This window comes from Mirounga leonina, unplaced genomic scaffold, assembly GCF_011800145.1.
Source record: "Mirounga leonina isolate KUSES-001 unplaced genomic scaffold, KU_Mleo_1.0 Mir_150, whole genome shotgun sequence".
In the NCBI taxonomy this organism is placed as follows: domain Eukaryota; kingdom Metazoa; phylum Chordata; class Mammalia; order Carnivora; family Phocidae; genus Mirounga; species Mirounga leonina.
Genome location: NW_023270374.1, coordinates 26,884,551 through 26,908,232, shown reverse-complemented (window position 1 = coordinate 26,908,232; position 23,682 = coordinate 26,884,551). Strand labels below are relative to the sequence as shown.

The 23,682-nt window shown below is 42.5% G+C and overlaps 1 protein-coding gene across 1 annotated transcript; it reads right to left on the bottom strand.

The window, feature by feature from the left end:
* Positions 1 to 15,717: 15,717 nt before the first annotated feature.
* PROCR (protein C receptor) lies at positions 15,718 to 20,064 on the bottom strand. The gene is made up of 4 exons (XM_035006182.1): positions 19,801 to 20,064; positions 17,183 to 17,434; positions 16,473 to 16,751; positions 15,718 to 16,227 (listed from the first exon to the last, which is right to left on the bottom strand). The coding sequence occupies exons 1-4, from the start codon at positions 19,877 to 19,879 to the stop codon at positions 16,112 to 16,114; spliced, it is 726 nt and encodes a 241-aa protein (XP_034862073.1). The 5' UTR covers positions 19,880 to 20,064; the 3' UTR covers positions 15,718 to 16,111.
* Positions 20,065 to 23,682: the final 3,618 nt, after the last annotated feature.

Here is a 23,682-nt window from a genome sequence, read left to right as displayed (position 1 = left end):
AGGTATGCACTATCCCTATGATACATGAAGATTTCTCAAAAGGTAATCATGCACTGGTATTTTTAAGGGAATTAATTTCTATATCCTCAACTTCCCAACTCTACCCGAGAAAGTTCCTGGAAATGAGGCTCCAAACGGCTTTTCCTTTCTTTTTCTTATTATTTATTTATTTATTTAAAAGAGAGAGAGAGAGAGAGAGAGAGCATGAGTTGGGGGAGGGGCGGAAGGAGAGGGAGAAGCAGACTCCTCGCTGAGTGGGGAGCCCGCCCTGGGGATTTTCCTTCTTAACTGTAGTTCTGCTAGTCTTCATAAGAAAGGTATATCCCTGGCCCACCCTGAATCTTACTAGGGTATATTGCCCAAGGCAATAAAAAAAAATCCTGGAGGTAACAAAGGGACTTTAAAAAATACCAGTTTCAGGAAAGCATCTTTTAATTATAGAGTGACATCATTTATCAAAATTATTTTGGTGGTATGTGAAAAAAAGAGTATGAGGACCACTTGTCCAAGGCAACACATTGTGGTGGCCTCTGGAGGGCTTTCTAGGAAGTCCTGGCCTAGTCCTCTCAGGCTCCAGGCCTCTGAAACTGGACGTCAGTTCCACCGGGCCAGCCAGCCAAATAACTTCTACTTGATTTGTTCATAACTTCCACCACAGTTGACAGTCTCCCCCTGAAACACACTCTCCCCTTGGCTTTGGCCTTATTACACTCTCCTGACCTTCCTCCCTTCCTCTCTGGTTCCTCATCCCAAGCTTCCTGGTCTAATTCCATGTCCTCCAACTGGACTTTTAAATCCAGGAGTTTCTCATGGCAGTGATAAGCCCTCCTCCCTTTCTGTTCTTTTCTTACTAAGAGATTTCACCCATTACCACAATTTCAAATACCACTTGCTTATTCCACAACTATACCTGAATGTTTCACAGGGTTTCCAAACTGAAAAAGGCCAAAGCCAAGCTCATGTTGTTGTTGTTGTTCTTCTTCTTCTTTTAAGATTTTATTTATTTATTTGAGAGAGAGAGAGAGCACAAGCAGGGGGAGTGGCAGGCAGAGGGAGAGGGAGAAGCAGACTCCCCAATAAGCAGTGAGCCTGACATGGGGCTCAATCCCAGGACCCTGAGATCATGACCTGAGCCAAAGGCAGATGCTTAACCAACTGAGTCACCCAGGTGCCCCCCCCCCCAAGCTCATGCTCTTCCCATGCAATATCCCATCCCCTAGGCTTCCCCAACTTAGTACTCCATCTGCCCACTTCATGCCAGAGGCCTGAGAGGCACCCGCAATACCTCCAATGAATAAGCTACTCCTATGGATTACACTTCATGATAGATTTCCCTGATCCTCCAGACTAGGCTACACACCCCTTGTCTACACCCCCCACAGCACCTTGCATTTCATAGTGCTTATCCAAGTTGTAATGACATAATTATTTGTGTAATTCTATCTCTCCCTCTACATCGTAAGCTCCATATGCACAAGGACCATGTCTGTCTTTTTTTCCCCTGGCACATGGTAAGATCTCAATAAATATTTGTTAAGTTAACAAACGAAAACTCTCAGACTGGGACAACTATGTGTTGAGTGTCCTTGCAATTTAGTACCTAATGCTGTGTGCACAGTAGGGGGCAGCAGAGTATAGATAATGGAGAGAGTCCAGGCCTCCATAGGAAAAAAAGTAACTGTATACATCACTTAACATTCCTGAGACTTTATTTCCTTCTCGGAAATCAGAACTAATTCTCCTCTTGGATCAAAAGAGATAAGTAGGTATAAAAGGGCTTTATTGCTGTTCAAACAGAAGGGAGGGTTATTAGACGCAGTTATGATAAATACTTATTGAATAAATGGACACAAAGGAAGAAGATCTTATTTCCACTATGGACCAGTTGTGAGCAGACACTTGACAGGTTCAGAAGGGAGAAAATGAAAGGTCAAGAAGACACTGGCTGAAGTCCAGAGCCAGCCGGAGGCAAAGCTGTGAAGTCAGCACAGTATGTTCTTGGCGGGCTCTCAGTTCTGCTCCCTGACCGCTGCCCCGCCCCCCTGCGGCCAGCCCCGGCCTCTGGTGTCCCGTGACTGGCCTTGCTGCAGGCCTTTCTTTCCCTGTCCTCCTATCAGACCACCTCTGTCCTGTGTCCTGGCCCCTCAGAGGCCCGCTCACCGCCATCCACCATGACAGCTAGTTAACGCAGTCGCTGGATCACTGTTAAAGTGCGAATGGCAGGTAGTATGGTCTTTTACCCCTCCCAATAACAGGAGGTGGACCTTCCTGACACAGAAAAACGATAATCTACTCAAAAAGAATAAATTGCTGATGATAAAGTTTCAGGTTCTATGGAAGGAGAGGAAATGAAAAATTAACAGGCATTATGGCAGTCCTAATCTCGGGCTCAAGAAAAATAATTATAGGGCACGTGGGTGGCTCAGTCAGTTCTGCATCTGCCTTCGGCTCAGGTCATGATCCCGGGGTCCTGGGATCGAGTCCCGCATCGGGCTCCTTGCTCAGGGGGGAGCCTGCGTCTCCCTCTGCTTGCTGCTCTCCCTGCTTGTGCTCTCTCTCTCTCTGGCAAATAAATAAATAAAATCTTAAAAGAAAAATAATTATACAAATACAGAATCTGTTAGATGAGACTTGATAGTAATAGAGGAGAAAAACTTTAAAAATTCATATATATACATATACGTTTGTATAACTCAATTGTAATTTACATTAGTAAAATTTACTTTTTGGTGTAGAGTTCTGTGAGTTTTGACCAATGCAGTCATATAGCCACCACAATTAAAATACAGAATAGTTCATCATTCCCTAAAAATGTCCATGTGGTACCCCTTTGGAGTCAAAACCTTCTCCCACCCTTAAGTCCTGCAACGCTGATGTGTTCTCTATCCCTATAGTCAAATTTATCAAGTATTCCTTTTATGAATTTCACTTTGATGTTGCATTTAAGAATTCTGTCTAACCTAAGGTGACAAGGATTTTTCTCCATTGCTTTCTTCTAAAAGTTTCATAGGTTTACATTTAGGTCCATGATCCATTTCGACTGAATTTTTAAAACAGACAAATACAAGGTATAGGTCAAGGATCACATTTTGCATATGAATGTCTAATTACTCCAGCATCATTTGCTGAAAAGACAGTCTTTCCCCATTGCACTTTTGTAGAAAAAATCAATTGGCCATATTTGTGCCAATCTTTTCTGGACTCTATTCTGTTCTATTGATCCAAGTGTGTCTATCCTTTTGCCAATACCACACTGTCTTTATTAGTGTATAACTGTAGTAAGTCTTGAAACCAGATAGTATGAGTTCTCCAACATCGTTCTACTTTTCCAAAATTGTTTTAGCTTTCTAGTTCTTTTGCCTTTCCATATAAATTTTAGAATCAACTTATTGCTATCTATAAGAAAAAAAGCCCTGCTGGGATTTCGGTTGGGATTGTGTTGAATCTCTGTTTATTTCAATTTGGAGAGAATTGACATCCTAACAGAATTGAGCCTTCTAATCATGTTCTAATGCTCCATTTAGTCTTCTTTGATTTCCTTTATTGGTATTTTATAGTTTTCAGCATAAAAATCCATCACATATTTTGTTATATTTATCCCTAAGTATTTCATTACTTTGGTGTAGTTATAAATTATATTGTTTATTTAATTTGGTTTTCCAATTGCTTGTTGCCAGCTTGTGTTTCTATATAGAAATACAATTGATTTTTATATTACGACTTTGAATCCTATGACTTTGCCAAATTTATTAATTAGTTGTAGGAGTTTTTTTGTAGATTAAATAGAATAGATAATCATTTTTGATTACTAATAGAGACAGTTTTATTTCTTCCTTTCCAATCCATGTGTCTTCTTTATTCCCTGGTCTTGTTGCATTAGTTAGAATTTTCTGGATAATATTGAATAGGAGTGGCAAGAGTGAACATCCTTTTGTGTTCCCAACTTCAGGGAGAAAACATTCAGGCTTTCACCATTAGGTATGATGCTTTTTTGTAGATGCCTTTTTTTTTTTTTAAGGTTAGAGAAGTTTCCTTCTGTTCCTAATTTGTTGAGAGATTTTATCATGAACAGATGTTAAATTCTGTTAATGCGTTTTCTGCATCAATTGAGATATCATGTGTTTTTTCTTTAGCCTGTCAATACAATGAATTACATTCATTGATTTTTGAGTTTTGCAATTTGGGACCAGCAAACTAGGGCAAAACCATAGGCAAGTCAGGAGAACAAAGGAGAGGAATGTTACTTTATAGAGAAAAAGGAGGAAGTTGGGAGGGATTGCTTTGAAGGAAAGTCCCTTTGAGCAAAGTGAGAGTTCAGAGTGGTGATGGTTTCTCATTGGCTGAGTTGTGGCCATTTCTCACTGGCCGCACTATTGTCAGGCCAAGAGAAAATCTTCCTTCGTCTTGCTGGAGCAGTAAAACAGGCTTCCTCCTGCTGGGAATGCAAGGTCTGTCTCTTCATGTTGGGGTCTGCAAGCAACAGTTGGTAAAGGGGTGAGAGCTCCCCCTGCTGGCCTCCCGGCTCCATTTTATTTTATTTATTTTTATTTTTGTTATTTTTATTTTTTTTTAAGATTTTATTTATTTATTTGAGACAGAGAATGAGATAGAGAGCATGAGAGGGGGGAGGGTCAGAGGGAGAAGCAGACTCCCCGCTGAGCAGGGAGCCCGATTGCGGGACTCGATCCTGGGACTCCAGGATCATGACCTGAGCCAAAGGCAGTTGCTTAACCAACTGAGCCACCCAGGCGCCCCAATTCATTTATTTATTTTAGAGACAGCGAGTGAGCAGGGGGGAGGAGCAGAAGGGGAGGGGAGAGAGAGAATCTTAAGCAGACCCTGCTGCAGGGCTCAATCTCATGATCCTGAGATCAGGGCCTGAGTCAAAACCAACACGTTAACCGACTTAGTCACCCAGGCAACAACCCCCCCCCCCACTCCATTTTAAAAAATTTTTTTTAATTCTTATGTTAATCCCCATACATTACATCATTAGTTTTAGGTGTAGTGTTCCACGATTCATTGTTTGTGCATAACACCCAGTGCTCCATGCAGAATGTGCCCTCCTCAATACCCATCACCAGGCTAACCCATCCTCCCACCCCTCTCGCCTCTAGAACCCTCAGTTTGTTTTTCAGAGCCCATCGTCTCTCATGGTTCGTCTACCCCTCCGATTTCCCCCCCTTCATTCTTCCCCTCCTGCTACCTTCTTCTTCTTCTTTTTTTTTTTTCTTAACATATATTGCATTATTTGTTTCAGAGGTACAGATCTGAGATTCAGCAGTCTTGCACAATTCACAGCGCTTACCAGAGCACATACCCTCCCCAGTGTCTATTACCCAGTCACCCCCTCCCTCCCACCCCACCCCCCACTCCAGCAACCCTCAGTTTGTTTCCCCCCACTCCATTTTGAAAGAGGTTTCCTTTATTCAGTTTCACAAGATTGGCCAGGAAAGAGGTTTCCTTCATTCAGTTTCACAAGATTGGCCAGGAAATGAGAATAATATTTGCCCTTCTTTCCTGATGAACTTGTTGGGTGGATCAGTAAAATTTTTAATGAGATAATAGAATAAAAGTGTTTCTGTAACTATAAAATTACATATAGAGGCACCTGGGTGGCTTAGTCCATAAAGCATCTGCCTTCGGCTCAGATCATAATCCCAGGGTGCTGGGATCGAGCTCCTTGTCAGGCTCCTTGCTCAGCGAAGAGTCTGCTTCTCCCTCTCCCTCTGCCCCTCCCCCCTGCTCATGAGCTCTCTCTCTCTCTCAGATAAATAAAATCTTTTAAAAAAATAAAATTACATATAAAAGTGAAGGATTAGTAGTAGTATAAACTGAGATTGAATGAAATAGCTTCCTTTCTCAAAAATCTTCAGTTCATTCTTTCATCCGGCCATTTGTTGTCTATCTTCTAAATCCCTGTGGCTGTTCTGGATATTAAGGACACAAAGATGAACAAGGGTAATATTTCCTAGAGGAGGAAATAGATAACCTATATAGTTAGCCCATAGAATTAAGTATAACTCCTTAGCATGCCATTCTTAATCTGGTACCCAAGTGTCTCATTTTATCTCCCACGTTTCCTTACATAAACTTAACTCAGAGCAGCCACATCAGACCATTTACCATTCCCCAAACATACAGGGCACTTTCACCCCCTTTGCCTTTGTGCTGTTATATCAGTCCAGAATCCACTCATTATTCACTTGTTGAACAAAGACATATTGGGCTCTTTCCTTATATTACATATTATGCCAGGTGTCAGGAACATGTTGATAAATAAGATACTATCCTTCCCTCAAAGATCTTAGCCGAAGAGGAGAGAAACATCTTTCCCCTCTTCACCTAGTAAAATGCTCTTTCTTCAGGGCTCAGATGGAATATATGGCCCCTGTGTAGCTTTCCCTGATTCCTTTTTCCTCAGTACATAGCTTATAATTACTTTGTGTCATTTTCATTCCTTCTGTGCTAAAATGACCTGGTTTGTCTGCCTCTTCCTCCAGACGTTGAGCTCCTGGGCAGGGATCATGTTTTACCCCTTTCTGCATCCCTGAGAGCAGTTAGCATAATGCTTTGCATCAAATAGGGCTCAACAACAGTTGGCTGAATTGGGTACAAAACCCTGAACTTCAAGCCAGCTGGCAGGAGGCCTCAAATCAAGAGATACACATTGAACTGAGTTAAAAGGTGGAGGAATCAAAGTAATCCAAGCCACCCAGAAGGAGATTTTTAGAATACACTAGGGAGGCACTTGTTTACATTTATTCCAGATTTGTTTATTTCTTGTGTAAACTCCAGCATGACCTCCAGTAGTCTGTCTGTCATGGGACAGGCCTAAGCCAAATATTCTGAAGTCATTCCAAGAACAAGAAGGGCACTTCTAAGATGCTTAGAATTAATTGCCCAAGCACTAGCAGTCTGGACTTAGGAACTTAGAATCCTAGTAATCAGAGCTGGAAGGTATCTTTTTTTGTTTTTTTAAAGATTTTATTTATTTATTTGACAGAGAGAGACACAGCGAGAGAGGGAACACAAGCAGGGGGAGTGGGAGAGGGAGAAGCAGGCTTCCCGCCGAGCAGGGAGCCCGATGCGGGGCTCGATCCCAGGACCCTGGGATCATGACCTGAACCGAAGGCAGACGCTCAACGACTGAGCCATCCAGGCGCCCCAGGAAGGTATCTTTAGAAATTATAAATTCCCTTTCAGAGAGGGACACTGACTGATTATCCAAGGGCACACAGCTATGAACAAATATTCACATGTAGAAGCACGGGCAGATGAACCTCCTTGAAAGAGACTGAGGCAAAATCAAAGTCAAAATGGTAGTAACCACTGACATAAGGACAATCAGAGGGGAAATTAACTCATTTCTGAAGTAATAATATACTCAAAGAAAAATTGTTGTAAGGCTCCATTCTACACTCAAGTTTATAAGGCTAAAACCAAGGCCTTCCAAGGTAGACCTGTGTTCTCTACACCACACCACTGGTCCCACATGGGTAACTCATCCCACCTCTGCCCAAGATGAGCCCAAGTGTTCAAAACTTGAGAGAGAATAGCATTTTTTTTTCCCAACAGAACAAAGCAATCCAGAATGATTATCCAGAATGATTATCCAGAATGATCTATTCACTCTCTCCTCTGTTGTAGAATGTCCTGGAAAATGAGGTCAAGAGTTACTCATCCCACTGTTTTCCTGACGCTTTTACCTCTCCTGCTTTTGGATGTGGACAAGAGCTTTTCAGAGAATCCTGTTACCCCTACAACCTGCCCCCTCCTGGGGCATGGTGTCGTAGCAACAACTCAGGAACACAAGTCAGAAGCCCCAAGGTCTAGTTCTAGCTCTTGTAACAGCCAACTCTTGAACCTTGGACACGCTGCTTTGTGCGTCCCAGCTTCAATTTCACCATCAGGATAAGAGTGTTCAGGTCTAATATTTATAATTTTACCTCCTTATTCTCCCTGTGGACACAGTGGAAGTTCATCAGACCGTGGACTGAGAAAGCACAAAGAGAGTATGGACCTCCCCTAACCTAACTCCAGAGGCTCTCTCTCTCTCTCTTTTTAATAATTATTAACATTTTTAGATAGCCACTGATGTAAGCAGCTATTGCATTCTTTCTTCATATTCAAGACTGTTTTCTTGTGGGATGCCTGGGTGGCTCAGTCGGTTGGGCGTCTGCCTTCAGCTCAGGTCATGATCCCAGGGTCCTGGGATCGAGTCCCACATTGGGCTCCCTGCTCCGCGGGGAGCCTGCTTCTCCCTCTGCCTCTCTCTGTCTCTCATGAATAAATAGATAAAATCTTAAAAAAAAAAAAAGATTGTTTTCTTGTGACCACTTTGTAACATCTTTATTGAGATATAATTCACATACCATAAAATTCATCCATTTAAAGTATGCAATTCAGGGAGTTTTTAAAAAAGATTTATTTATTTATTTATTTTAGAGAGAGAGAGAGTGTGTGTGTGCAAGCAGGGGGAAGGGGCAGAGGGAGAGGGTGAGAGAGAATCCCAAGCAGACTCCCCACTGAGTACGGAGCCCAAGATGTGGGGCTTGATCCCACGGCCCTGAGATCATGACCTGAGTTAAAATCAAGAGTCGGACACTCAACTGACTGAGTCACCCAGGCACCCCGCAATTCAGTTTTTTAAAGCTATATTCAGAACTGTGCATCCATCACCACAATGTATGTTTAGGATATTTTCATCACCCCTAAAAGAAATCCTGTATCATTTAGCAGTGACTCTCTGCCACCACTCCATCCCCTCAGCCCTAGGCACTGCTAATCCACTTTCTATATCTATGGATTGTCTGCTCTGGAAATTTCATGTAAGTGGAATCATATAAGATGTGGTTCTCTGTGACTGGCTTCTTCTTTCATTTATAATGTTTTCAAGGCTCATCCATGTTGTAGCATATATCAGTACTTCATTCATTTTCGGGCAACGTAAGATTCCATTGTATGAACATACCACATTTTGTTTATCCGTCCATCAATTAATAGACATTTGGATTGTTTCCACATTTTGTTTGTTATGAATAAAGCTGCTATGAACATTCTTGTACAAGTATTTGTGTAGACACGTGTCTCCCATGCTCCTGAGTATGTAACAGGAATGGAATTGCTGAGTCATATGGCAACTCTATGATGAATTTTTAGGAACTGTCAAATGTATTCCAAAGTGGCTATACAATTCTACATTCCCAGCACCACTATATTAGGGTCCCACTTTCTCCACATCCTTGCCAACACTTGTTATTGTCTGTCTTTTTTATTATAGCCACTCTTGATGGTGTGAATTAGTATCTCATTATAGTTTTGACTTGCATTTCCTTAATGACTGAGGATGTTGAGCATCTTTTTATGTGCTTATTGACCACTGGTATATCTTTGAGAAGTGCCAATTCAAATCCTTTGCCTATTTTTAATTGGGTTATTTGTCTTTTTATTGCTGTGTTGTAAGAGTCCTTTATATATTCTGGATACTAGATCTTTATCAAATATATGATTTACAAATATGTTCTTCTATTGTGGGGTGTCTTTTCACTTTATTAACAGTGTCCTGTGAAGCACAAAAGTATTTTTATTTTGGGAAAGTCCAATTCATCTATTTTTTTTTTCTTTTGTTGTTCGTGCTTTTTGTATCATAGCTAAGAAACCATTGCTTAATCTAAGACAAATATTTACATCTATGTTTTCCCTTAAGAGTTTTATGGCTATTTAAAAAAGATTTTATTTATTTTTTTATTTTTGTTTTTTTTAAGATTTTATTTATTTATTTATTAGAGAGCGAGAGAGAGAGAGAAATAGCATGAGAGAGGAGAGGGTCAGAGGGAGAAGCAGGCTCCCCGCTGAGCTGGGAGCCCGATGTGGGACTCAATCCCAGGACTCTGGGATCATGACCTGAGCCGAAGGCAGTCGCTTAACCAACTGAGCCACCCAGGCGCCCTAAAAAGATTTTATTTTTAAGTAATCTCTACACCCAGTGTGGGAGCTTGAAGTCACAACCCCAAGATCAAGAGTTGCATGCTCCACCAACTGAACCAGCCAGGTGCCCCAAGAGTTTTATGGCTTTAAATCATATATTTAGGTCTTTGATCCATTTTGAATTAATTTGTGTGTGTGTGTGTGTGTGTGATGTTGGGATTCCAACTTCCATCTTTTCCATGGTGATAACTAGTTGTTCCAGCACTACTTTTTGAAAAGATAATTCCTTTTTCATCAAATTGTCTTAGCATCTTGTAGAAAATCAACTGACCACAAATGTAAGGGTTTATTTATGGAGTCTCTGTCCTATTCCATGTCTATCTCTATGCCAGTAAAACACTGTGTTGACCACTGTAGCTATGTAGTAAATTTTAGAATCAACAAGGGTGAGTCCTCAACTTCTTTTTTTTTCCTTCAAGATTTCTTTGGGATCTATTCTGGATCCCTGGCACTTCCATATGAATTTCATGATCAGCTTATCAATTTCTGCAAAAAAAGCAGCTGGGATTTTAATAGGGATTACAATGAATCTGTAGATAGCTTGGAGAGTATTGCTGTCTTAATTTATTAAGTCTCTGATCAATGAATACAGGATGTTTTCCCATCTATTTAGGCCTTTAATCTCTTTCAGTAAGTATTTGTATTCAGTGTACACATCTTTTTTTTTTTTTTTTTTTTTAAGATTTTACTTATTTATAAACATGCATGACAGGGGAGAGGATCAGAGGGAGAAGCAGGCTCCCCGCCGAGCAGGGAGCCCGATGCGGGACTCCATCCCGGGACTCCAGGATCATGACCTGAGCCGAAGGCAGTCGCTTAACCAACTGAGCCACCCAGGCGCCCCCAGTGTACACATCTTACACTCTTTTGTTAAATTTATTTATTTTATTTTATTATTATTATTATTATTTTTGATTCATGAGAGACAGAGCGAGAGAGAAAGGCAGAGGGAGAAGCAGGCTCCCAAGGAGCAGGGAGCCCGATGTGGGGCTTGATCCCAGGACCCTGGGATCATGACCTGAGCTGAAGGCAGACGCGTAACCATCTGAGCCACCCAGGTGCCCTGTTAAATTTATTCTTAAGTATTTAACTTTTTCATGCTATTGTAAATGGAATTCTCTCTCTCTCTCTCTTTTTAAAAGATTTTATTTATTCATTTGAGACACAGAGATAGAGAGAGAGAACATGAGCAGTGGGAGAGGCAGAGGGAGAGGGAGAAGCAGACTCCCCGCTGAGCCAGGAGCCAGATGTGGGGCTTGATCCCAGGACCCTGGGATCATGACCTGAGCTGAAGGCAGATGCCCAACCATCTGAGCCACCCAGGTGCCCCCCCCCCTTTTTTTAAAGTAGGCTACACACCCAGTGTGGATTCCAACATGGGGCTTGAACTCATGACCCTGAGATCAAGAGTCAGATGCTTGGGATGACTGGGTGGCTCAGTCAGTTAAACATCTGACTCTTGATTTCAGCTCAGGTCATGATCTCAGGGTTGTGAGATTGAGCCTCACATCGGGGTCCATGCTCAGTGCTGAGTCTGCTTGTCCCTTCCTCTCCCTCTGATTGCTCTCTCTTTCTCAAATAAATAAATAAAAGATTTTTTTTAAAAAAGAGTCAGATGCTTAACCAACTGGGCTACCCAGGTGCCCCTGGAATTCTCTTTTAAATTTCATTATTGGATTGTCCATTGCTAGTGCAAAGAAATACAATTGATTTTTATATATTGATATTGTATCCTGCAACCTTACTAAACTTATTTATTAAATCTAATAAACAAGGTTTTTTGCATTTTTTTTTTGTAGATTCTTTAGGATTTTCTATATACAAGATCATGTCATTTCTGAATAGGTATACCTTCACTTTTTTCTTTCCAATCCAGATGCCTTTTATTTCTTTTTCTTGCCTGAGTGTGTAGGCTAGAATCTCAAATATAATACATATTGAAATTAAGTAGAAAGAGCAGAAATCCTTGTCTTGTTTCTGATTCTGGGGGGAAAGTTTCAATCTTTCATCATTAAGTATGATGTTAGCTGTGGGATTTTATTTTTTATTTTTTTAAAGATTTTGTTTATTTATTTGAGGGGGGGGTTAACAAGAGAGAGCACAAGCAGTGGGGGAGAGGGAGAAGCAGGCTCCCCACTGAGCTGGGAGCCCAACGTGGGGCTTGATCCCAGGACCCTGGGATCATGACCTGAGCCGAAGGCAGCCACTTAACGGACTGAGCCACCCAGGCACCCCTAGCTGTGGGATTTTAGATAACCTTTATCAGGTTGAACAAGTTCCCCTGTATTCCTAGTTCACTGAGTGTTGTTATCATGATAAGGTATTGGATTTTATCAAATGCTTGTTCTGCATCTATTGAGATGATTGTATGGGTTTTGCCCTTTATTTTATTTATATGATGTATTATACTGATTGACTTTCAAATGTTGAACCAACTTGGCATCCCTGAGATAAATCTTACTTGATCAGTGTATGATCATTTTTATGTATTGCTGGATTCAATTTGCTAGGATTTAGTTAGGGATTTCTGTGTCTCTAGTCATAAGAGATATTTGTGGTTGTCTTCTAATGTCTCTATGTGGTTTTGGTGTTACGATAATATTGGCCTCATAGAATGGCCTGGAAAGTGTTCCCTCCTCTTTTATTTTTGGAAGCGTTTATCAAGGATTGATGTTAATTCTCCTTTAAATGTGGTGGAACTCACCAGTGAAGTAATTGGGGCCTGGGCTTTTCTTTGTAGGAAGTTCTAAAATTACTAATTCAATCTCTTTATTTGTTATATATCTATTTAGAGTTTCAATTTTTTTTCTGCATCTGTGTCAAGCATGGATGTCTTTCTAGGAACTTGTCTATTTCATCTAAGTTATCTAATTTATTAGGCATATAGTTGTTTGTAGTATTCCTTATAATCATTTTTATTTATCTAATGTAATTTCTGTAACATTTTTATAACTTGACCTTCTCACTTTTTTATTGGTAAGTCTACCTAAAGTTTCTTTAATTTTATTGATCTTTTCAACAAAAGAGGTTTTGTTGATTTTCTTTATTGTTTTTCTAGTTTTTATTTTACTTATTTTATCTAGTACTTATTATTTCCCTTTTCCTGCTTGATTTAGGTTTCGTTTACTCCTCTTTTTCTACCTTCTTTAGTAGAAAGTTAGGTTTTTGATTTGAGATATTTCTTTTTAATATAGGCACTTAAACTATACATTTCCCCCTAATCTTGCTACATCCCATAAAGTTTCCCTTTTCCCCTCTTGCAGCTAAGGCAAAGGCAATGTGATTTAAGCTTGGTCATTTGAATCTTGAGCAAATAGTGTAAAAGCACAGGGAGTAGAATTCATTTAAGATGGCAGCATGCAATGGTAGTGGTTCCTGCTGTGGTCCCCTCACCTAGACCGTTCCTCTGTTGTGACTTTGGCTGAGATTCCTGGTTCCATTTTCTGAGCTTAATTAGCTAGACTTCCTATCAAACTGAGGATTACATGATAACCTTCCAGTATGTTTATTTCTTCTTTAAGTTGGCAGAGTTGGTTTCTGTTGCTGGAAACTAAGAATCTTGGCATATTGTTGAGATAAGAGTTGGGGAGAAAGAGAAAGCACAGGTCTTTCACTTTTCTCTTTGTAAATTTCTGTGTTGCTAGTATTGTTGTATTACTTCTGTTATTTAAAAATATCCTTTTAAAATTGAGAGCCTAAAGCACAGTGGGGTGAAGAGAAGTGGTAGGATACAAAATTTGAAACTTAGGATGAGGCCTGATTGTACAAAGCCTTGAATATCATTTTGAGGATTCCAAATTTAGCTCAATAAGTATGGGGAATTTACAAAGTAGAACAACGATGACATGATCAGATCTATGTTTGTTTGTTTGTTTATTGCCATGTAGATGGATTAGAACTCAGAGAAATTAGAGGCCAGGAAAATAGTTAGGAGGAGGCTACTGCCATAGTCCATATACAAGATTGAGAAAATCTTTCAATCTGGAGAGAGAGAGAAAGAGAGAAAGAAAGAGAGAAAGAAAGAAAGAGAGAAAGAAAGAGAGAAAAAGAAAGAAAGAAAGAAAGAAAGAAAGAAAGAAAAGGAAAAAAAAGAAAAGAAGGAAGGAAGGAAGAAAGAAAGCAAAGAGAAAGAAAGAAAGATTGTCAGTCATAGGTTGGGTTTTCCAGAAGCCGATGCTGAGACAGTTTGAGGGGGAAGATATTAACTAGGGAAAGGAAGCAGGATTGAATAGAGGGAGAAGTCAAACTGCAACGTAGATCTGACAGAGACCCAGCCCCCCAGGCAAGGAACTCTGGAGTGAATACTGCTTATCAGAATTGTCCTGCAGTGGCCCAGAATGGCTGAATCTTTATACCTTTGCTTTGCTCGGTCACCAGATGAGGACAGCCCCAGGAGGAGCATGACCTCCTGCAGGACTGTTCTCTGCAGGTGAGGCAGACACTGAAGGAACTGAAGCAGCTAGAGGCTAGCTACCTGCTGCGTCAACTCCCTGTAGCTAAATGGCTAGTCTTTCCTTGAAGGTAGAACTGGGTGATACACCTCCGTGCCGGCCACAGACAGAGAGATGAGTGACCATGTCTTGAAAAAAAGCAAGAGAGTGGAAAAGGGGGATTAGATTCTACAGATACTGTATTTTGTAGGTGGGGATGAAAAGGGAGTAAATAAAGGTTAACACTGAGGTCTCTACACTGATATGATTTGATAGTACTTCTGTTTAACTGATAGTAAACAACAGAGGAGAGAGAAAAGGTTTGGGGAGAAAGATAAGGAATTTAATTTGGAATATGTTGACTCAGAAATGTCTGCAAAATATTAAGGTGGAGATGATTTTCAAGAATCAATGTAAATGGGGGGTTTGGAGGTCAGCAGCAAGTGCTATATTTATTGAATATATGTATATTATATTATATGTATATTCTTATTTCATACTCGCGATGCCTCTATGAGATAGAGGCAGGTATTATTTTTATTATACCCTTTTTGTACATTGTATTATACCCTTTGTTTATGAAGAACCTGAGACTTGAAGAAGTTAAATGCCTGGCTCAAAGAAGTAAAACTCAAGTCTGTTTGATGATAAAACACCTGCTTTCAAAGACAAGATTATATTGCTTCCCCATGGAAAACACCGCAGATAGATGGCATTTGAGCCATGAGAATTAGTAGGTCATCCACAAAGGATACAGTTCAAATGGGAACAAAAAGAGCCAAAAAATGGAATTCTAAGGAAGCCACATTTCCAAGGTGAATTGAGTAAGATGACAAAGGCAAAAGGACTGACTGAGTGGCCAGAACAGTTTCTAAAAATTGGAAGTATGGTATCTCAGAAGTCAGGGTAAAAAGAGGGTTCTAGTCCACAAAGGAAAATGTTGCAGATATCATGTGGGATGAAGAGTTTACAGTTAGAGGTCATTGATGATCTTAGAGAAGTTTATAGGGAAATCAGGCTGCAGTGGTTTAGGAGTGAGTGGGAGATGAAGAAGTAGAAGAAAAAGGCGTAGGCTACTTTCCCAGAAGTTTTGCCAAGTAAAGGGAAAAAAAATAATGCCATATACATAAGTAAGGAATTTATTAATAATATTAAGTAATTAATAACTCTCTGCTCCCATATTACTTATATTTTACACTTTCACCATTTCTCTGGTTATTTCTGTCTACCTCCATTATTACCAGCGCCCCATCCCAAGTCTGATGTGCCTGGAAGCACTGAATGTTGCTTATTTTGGTTGTGGATAGACTTCTCGTATTTGTTAGGTGTTTTGAATGCCTCAGGTAATTCTGTCTATGAAGGATGTGTCATAGACATCCCCCACTCCCACCCAACTCCATCATCCGTTTTCCACAAAGATAGATAAGCATTCGCTTCTCAGACCAGTTCAGCAAAGCATGCAAGTTCTTAGGTGCTCAGCAAACCAAGAACTCTGTCTACCTAGCTTCCTTCCTTCCCTTCCCCTCCCCCAAACTCTTGGTGGGCAGATCAGGGAAAAGGAGCTGCCACGCCAAACCTTCTGGGATATAACGTCCCAGATGGGGAATCTGTTTGGTTTTGTCATGAGCTGAGATCTTCCCTTGACAGCCCCCATCAGTCCAGCCCTTTTTCAGAGGGGGGCTGGAGAGTACTCAACACCGCCGTCCACCTGTGCAGAGGAAGATGCCTACAGCCACACCAGCGATGATGAAACTGCCCACCAGGACACCCAGGACCAGTGAAGTGTAGGAACGGCCTGTTTGGCTCCCTGCAGAACATGCACAGAGTTAGCCTGAACATACCCCCAAGATTCTTGTCCATGGTTTGAGTCAAACCCTAAGGGATTCTTACCGCAAAGGAAGGGGGCTAGTTCACCAAGTGACATAAGCTGTGTATACTCTGTCCCAAACCCCCAGCCCTGGGCCTCCTGTTGCTCAAGGTATCCATCCTTCAGGTCTATCCATTTGCCTGGAACCCACCCAATACACAGGCCCATCCCCGATCCCATCATACCTTTTGAGTTTTTCGAAGTGATATATTCCTGCAGGTACTGCACACAGGTGTCCTGCAGGAATTCTCGCAGTTCGTACCGAGTACGATTGTAGGAGTTGAGCTGATACAGAGTGTAGGTGACCACCTTGGAGGATGCCTGGGGCCCTGCTACCCATAAGGCTGTCTCTGGCTGGAAATTCGCAAAGGAACTCCCATTCACAGTCACTTCGAAGAAGACTTGGGCTGGAGAGCCCTCAGGAGGCAGCTCACAGCCCAGGAAGCAGCGAACGGTCAGAGGAACTGTGGATGGGGGACTCAGGGTGAGAGAGCTGTGTGGAGAGGGTGTTAGGTGTGGGAGGATGTCCATCAGGTGGAACATAAACTTTTGGGGTTTAGCGTGGATCAGCGACAGGGCATCCCAACAGGGTCTACCCGAGGTCATGCCAGAGGGAAGAGGGCCTGACGGAGGGCCCGCAACTAGGACACCCACTCCTCTTCAGGCTCAAGCTCCCACCCAGCAATCAGCAAAGGCAGGTGCCCTGACACCTGGACTCCTCGGAGCAGCCAGCTCACTCGAGACCAAGCCATCGACGAGGCCCCTCCGGGAACCCCGCCCCTTCCTGGGGCCCCGCCCATTCCCCCCAAGGCTCGCCCCCATCAGTCCCTCCCACAGGCCACACCTCCCACCCGCCAGGGCCCGCCTTCATCCGCCGCGCGCTAGCGCCACTCACAGGTCAAGTGCCGCTCATGGTGCACGAGCTGCACCATCAATTGGAACTCTTTCAGGTAGGTCTTCAGACGGTCCTCTGTGCGCACCCAGCTCTCGGGCGCCTCCAAGGGCTGCAGCTGGAGGATCGTGACGTTGGTGCCCTGGCCTTCCAGCACGTGCGTCATTAGTCCTCCCAGCGACGCGTTGCCCCGGTGCCACACTTGATAGGGGTCACGGAAGTAGGAGATCTGGAGCATGTGGAGGTTCCAAGGGCCTGCGGGTAGGTGTCAGCGCATCAGCCCTTGGGCCGGCGTGAAGCTGGAGAGAATAACCCCCTACCCAAAGGCCGGCTGCCCACTTTCTCGGCCGTTCATAGTTATAAAGTGTTCTTCCACCCATCCTCCCACAACCCTGTCAGGAGCGGAAGACAGCGATTATTATCTTCGTTTTACAGATAAGGAAACTGAGGCTGGGAAGAGCAGAAGCCACTTGCCCCAGGGTAATCCAGTCAGTGGAAGAGCCACTCCGATCTTTCTCTCTCTCACCCCTAACTTACCCCCATTTCCGGTTGGTCAACAAATGCTGACCTACAGTAAAATCCCATTCCATCTCCTGTTCTCCGCCTCCTCGGCCACTGCCCTCCTTCAGGCCTCATGGGTTCTCATCTGGACTAGGGTAGTAATTTCCTTCCTCATCCCCCTGCCCTCATTGTTCAGTTTCACTCCTTCCAATCTGACCTCCATTGACCCAGAAATAAGATTATGCCCTTCTCCTACTTAAAATGCTCCAGTGACACATTTACCTATCAATAATAGTATTAAGTACTAATAATAGCTATTAAGTACTTATTATGAGCCAAGCACTGTACCTACACACATTATTATCTTATTTGTGCTTTCCTCCCATTAGCTTAGTGCAGTGGCTACTGTTATTAACCTTGGTCCATAAGGGAAGCAGGCTAAAATGGTACAGCAGATCCAAGGTTTGAGTGCAGGCAGTGTGAGTCCAGCACTTTTAGCCACTCAGCCGTACTGTCTCCCCAGAGGATGTCTGTCCAAGGAATGAAGTCCAAAGTCTTTAGCTTGGCATTCAAGGCTGCAGGAGACCAGATTCCAACTGCCTTCTCTGGCCTCTTCCTGTACTTAGATACAGTAAACTACTTGGAGTTCCTCATGCTGCCTCTGGACTGACGTGAATAGCATGTCCAGGTTGCTCTGCTTCCAGGCAAACTTCTATTCGTGCTTTAAGACCCAGCTCTGTTGCCCTCTCCTTGGAGAAGTTTTCCTAATGCCTCTCCACTTTACCCTCCCAGACACAGCGATGCCTGGGTGGCTCAGAGGGTTAAGTGTCTGCCTTTGTTTCAGGTCATGGTCTCATAGTCCTGGTATAGAGCCTACATCAGGCTCCCTGCTCAGCAGGGAGTCTGCCTCTCCCTCTTCCTCTGTCCCTTTCCCCTGCTTGTGCTCTCTTGCCTTCAAATAAATAAATAAATAAATAAATAAATAAATAAATAAATAAATAAAATCTATAAATAAATACACACATACCCTCCCAGACACAGTGGGTCTGTTTCAATGATCCCAGATTCCACATAACTGTCTCCAAATACATAACTGTCTCCAAATACACAGAATACACTGGGCTCCCCTAGGCTATGGAATCATGTCTGGTTATCTCTTTCTTCTACACCTATTAAGAGCCTAGCACAGGATTGAGTTGATGTCCAGAGAATGTTTGAGGAGGAGATGAGTCTGGGGTTGTCAATCTGTGTGTGTGTGTGTGTGTGTCTTGTCCACGTTTGCATATGAAAAGTTGTGCTCTGTGTCTGCAGGTGTGAATAGGTAGATCTGTGTGGGTAACCCTAGATAAGGTTCTTAACTGCCCTGCGCCCAGTCTCCTCCCCTGTAAAATAGAGATAACTATATTGCCTGCTGTAGAGATATCGTGGGGGTTAGATGAGTCAGTGCATGTATTAACCGAAGTGAGTGCTCCTAGAATTCTGGTGATTTGGTCCCTCTCTGAGGTGGGGACTGTAGCTCTGGAGATTGTGGGAAAGGTGGGGGAGGTCCCTGTGCGGTCACAATACAGGGCAATAACTCCTTTCTCTTCTTAAACAGCCACTTCAGGCAGCCTGACTCCTATAAGTTCACCCATGGACCACAGCTTCTCTTTCCCCAGACTTTCCCCCGCCTCCTGCCACTCGTCTTCCACCTTCTCTAGTCTCCTATTCTGCCTTGCTTCTCTCAGCCCCCAGTCTGTCCAGTGGCTTCCTATTCCTTCCATCTCTCATCTCCGAGTCTCTTCCTGTCTTCCCTGGACTAACCCCTATCCACATCACTCTCAGCGCTCCCTCTCCAGGCTCACCCCCTCTCCCCACGGCTGATCCCCTTACCCTTTCTATTTCTCCAGTCCTGTTTCCCCAGCCTCTTTCATCACCCCCTTCCTGGGTGAACGGCACTTCCTCACCTTGGCTTTGGGACACAAATCAGTCCCCAGGACCCTGCCTGCCCTACGGAGAGATCTGGCTGGCTGCAGCCGCAAGCCCTGTGGGAGAAGGGCTCCTCTGCTCTTCCCCATGTACCCAGACAGGCTGAGAGTCTCCAGAACCATCCCGAGGAAGAAGATGTGACCCGGACTCACCGTCAGAGGCTTCCTGGCTACAAAAGGCCCAGCCCGGCAGGAGCAGCAGACGCAGAAGTAGCAGCAACGTTGTCAACATCCTGGGGCTGAGGTTCTTACCCCACCTGGGCTCCGGCTCAGATAGGCAGGGGGCGGCTGGCTGCAGCCTAGGGGGAAAGAAGTGAGGACTGTCTGGAAGAGGAGGAGACTGAACGGAGGAGGCTGGAAGGTGGCCAGGGGATAGGAGGAGGAAGAAGGCAGCAGGCTTATAAAGTATTATTCCTACCCTGTCTCATTTCCTACTGGGGCTGGACTCCCTCTTGCCCTTCCCTTGCCCCGCCCTGTCTGCATCGGCCCTCGTGCCCAGACCTGCCTTTTCCCTTTTCCCTGGGCCTCTTCCAAACAGGGAGCGGAAAAAGGGGGAGTCAGATTCAGAGAGAAGTTCTATCCTCGCTGAGTCAGGGGGTGGGGCATCTGCTTTCAACTTAGAGCACACTCTAGGGTGTAGCGATCAGCAGGTTACTGATGGGGAAACTGAGGCCCAGAGAGGTGCAGGGACTTGCCCAACAGAAGTTTATATGTCAGTTTATATGTCATGGTGGTAAAAGATTGGGATTAGAGTTCAGTTTTCCAGCATGCTGGCTACATTTTATCAGAATTATAGTAATTACACAATCAGGGATCTTGCTCTCAGAAATACATAGTTACAAAATGAGTATAAAACAGCTCACTGCAGTGCTGTTTGTAATAGGAGAGAATTATGAATAGTCTAAATCTCATTAGAGGATTGGTGACTTAAAGCAATATTTTTCAAACTGAGGTCACAATCTACTACTGGATAATGAGAACAGTTTAGCAGGTCATGATTAGCAGGGGTTTTGTTTTTGTTTTTGTTTGTTTTTATGAAATAGAACAGAATAAAAAATTTCAGTGCCTCCTTCTGGGTCAGAGTAAGCATTATTTCATGAAATATTTGTTCAATTGTATACATGCATGTTTCAGTTTTGTGCATATATGTTTCTGTGATGGGTTTTGAATGGCAGTTTAAAATGTATTTCTTACTCTGGGAAGCAAGTGGAAAAATTTGGAAGTCACTCCCCCAACTATGGTAATCCGTCTTGTGGAATACTATGTAGTAGTAAAAAACAAAACAAAACAAAAACCTCCCCTGCCTAATCTCCCCTCTATTTTCGTATTACTTAATACTACCTGAAATTATATGACTTATTCATTTATATGTTTATTGTCTGAATGTCCCACCAGAATGTGAGCCCCAAGAGGTTGTCCATCTTGTTTGCTACCTTGCTTGGAATAGTGCACATAATAAGTAATACAATAAATAATATCAGCTAACAGATGACTGAGATAGTTAAGATATGTATAATCTCTAAGAGTAAGTTGCAAGACATTAGGTTTAGAACCATTTATGTGTCAACCACACACATGACCGCTAAACAACCTATTTCTTTATGGGAGTAAAGGAATCTGGAAGGCTGTACATCAAATATAACAGTGATTTATCTCCAGTGATTTATTATCAGGGTGGAGCCCGAGGTTAAAAGTATATGTGTGTGTATGTGTTGGGATGTGTGTGTGTGTGTGCACATGTGTGTATATGAACGTGTGTATGCAGGTGTGCATGTGTATATGTGCTGTGTGTGTGCATATGTATGTGTGTGTGTGTGTGTGTGTGTGTTGGGCTGGCAATCTTGTGGAAGGCCTTTTCCATCTATTTTGTGAAGGGTTTTATCACTCTATCTGTATTGTTTGAAAATTTTGCTCCTAAAATGTGGTGATATGTCTTGTGTTGAATTAAAAATAAAAGATTAAGGGGCGGCTCAGTAGGTTAAGTGTCTGCCTTCGGCTCAGGTCATGATCCCAGGGTCCTGGAATCGAGTCCCGCATTGGGCTCCATCACAGGGTCCTGGAATCGAGCCCCACATCAGGCTCCCTGTTCAGTGGAAAGCCTGCTTCTCTCTCTCCCTCTGCTGCTCCCCCTTGCTTGTGTGCTCACTCTCGCTCTGTCAAATAAATAAATAAAATCTTTAAAAAAAATAAAAATAAAATAAAAATAAAAAGTTAAGTAATAAATTATGGTGGAAGAAGGTGGCAAATCATATGAGTTGATGTACTGACATGAGACATTGATAAGTGAGAAAGAGAAGTGTGACTCAATACATACAGGATAATTCCATCTAGTTTTAGTTTAAAATTTTACTTCTGTCTGAGTAATACATGTGTGTATCTGTGTATTGGTATATACATAGGAAGAATACCAGGCGGGGGCTGTCAATAGAGATTAGCTCCGGGAAATGGGATTAGATAAAGGGCTGAGGTGGGGGTTTTAACTTCTTTATTTTATATACTGTTCCTTGGAGGGAGAGTTGACATCATAGTGGAATCAGGGCAAACCCTTTGGATACATACCAGGCTCCCATTCTCTGAACTGAATATATATATGCAAGAGTGTCCATGCTCACCTCTTAGTCATTGTAGGCGAGTTTAGAAATAACCAAATATTTTTCCAGCTTGCCAAAATGGTCTAGTCAGAAGGAAAATGGGGGCCTTCTTTTCCTGGACTGGGACTCAGGAAAAGTGGACGGTCTTAAATCACTGTGAGTTATACTATCTTGGCTTTCATAAAAAATTATTATGAAATATTCCATATTTGAAGAATTTTTTCATGCCTGAAGAATTTTATTATAAACATACTTGTCCTCACTACCCAGCGGAAGAAATAAAATGTTACCAGTATAATTGAAGACCCTTATCCTCCCTGACTGTGCCTTTCTTCCCCTGCCCTGTCACCAAAGGAACCACTAATCAGAAATCACCATATCTCTGCACTCCTGGGTGGCTCAGTCAGTTAAGCATCTGCCTTCGGCTCAGGTCATGATCCCGGGGGTCTGCTTCTCCCCCCTGCCCCCTGCCCCCTACTCATGCTCTCTCTCCCAAATAAATAAATTAAATCTTAAAAAAAAAAAAAAGAATTCACTATTTCTCATTTCCTCATTTCTGGATACTCTACTACATATGCACATATTCTTAAGCAATATGTAATGGTGGTTTGCATATTTGAGCTTTGTATAAATAATATTGAAGTGCATGTATGCCTCTGTAACTTACTTTTTTCACCTAACATATTAATAAGATTGATCCATATTATTATATGCAGGTCCATTTATTTCCCCTGCTTTATAATGCCATCCTATGAATATACCACAATTTATTTATCCATTCTTCTGTTAAGGGTTTTTTCCCCCCAGTTTTTTCGCTATTACAAAGTGCTGGTATGACTTTCTTGTATGTGTTTTCTTGTGCATACGTGGGAGAGTTTTTGTAGGTGCAAACATGGGAGTAGAACTGCTGAGTCATAGGTATATTCATCTTCAACTTCACTAAAAATTGCCAAAATGTTTTGCAAAGTGTTTGGGCCAATTTACATTCCGAACAGCGCACGAGATTTCCCTCACTCCAAATCCTTGCCAACCCTTGGCATTGTCAAATGGTTGGGTATAAAATGGCACTTCATTTTGGTTTCGCTGTGCTTTATCTGATTCCTAGTGAGTTTGTACATATTTTTACTTTGCCTTTTTTTCTCCCTTGAGGGCTTGAAGACTGCCTTGGGATGGAGAGTAATAAAGTAGATGATTGAACCAATTTAGAATTGAGTGCTGTCAGTCTGATCTATGCAGATAGGGCCTACATCCCTGGGGTTAAAGTGATCCTCACCACCATCCACAGAGCTAATAACAGACGGGTCTTTCCCACCAAGCTAAGATCTGTCATAGGCAGAGATGACTACAGCAACAGCTACTTCCCAAGCATCCTCCTTACACACCAGTGCCCCAAAAATCAAATAGCAGAGACAATGATTATTGTTATAGCTAATACTTACAGTGG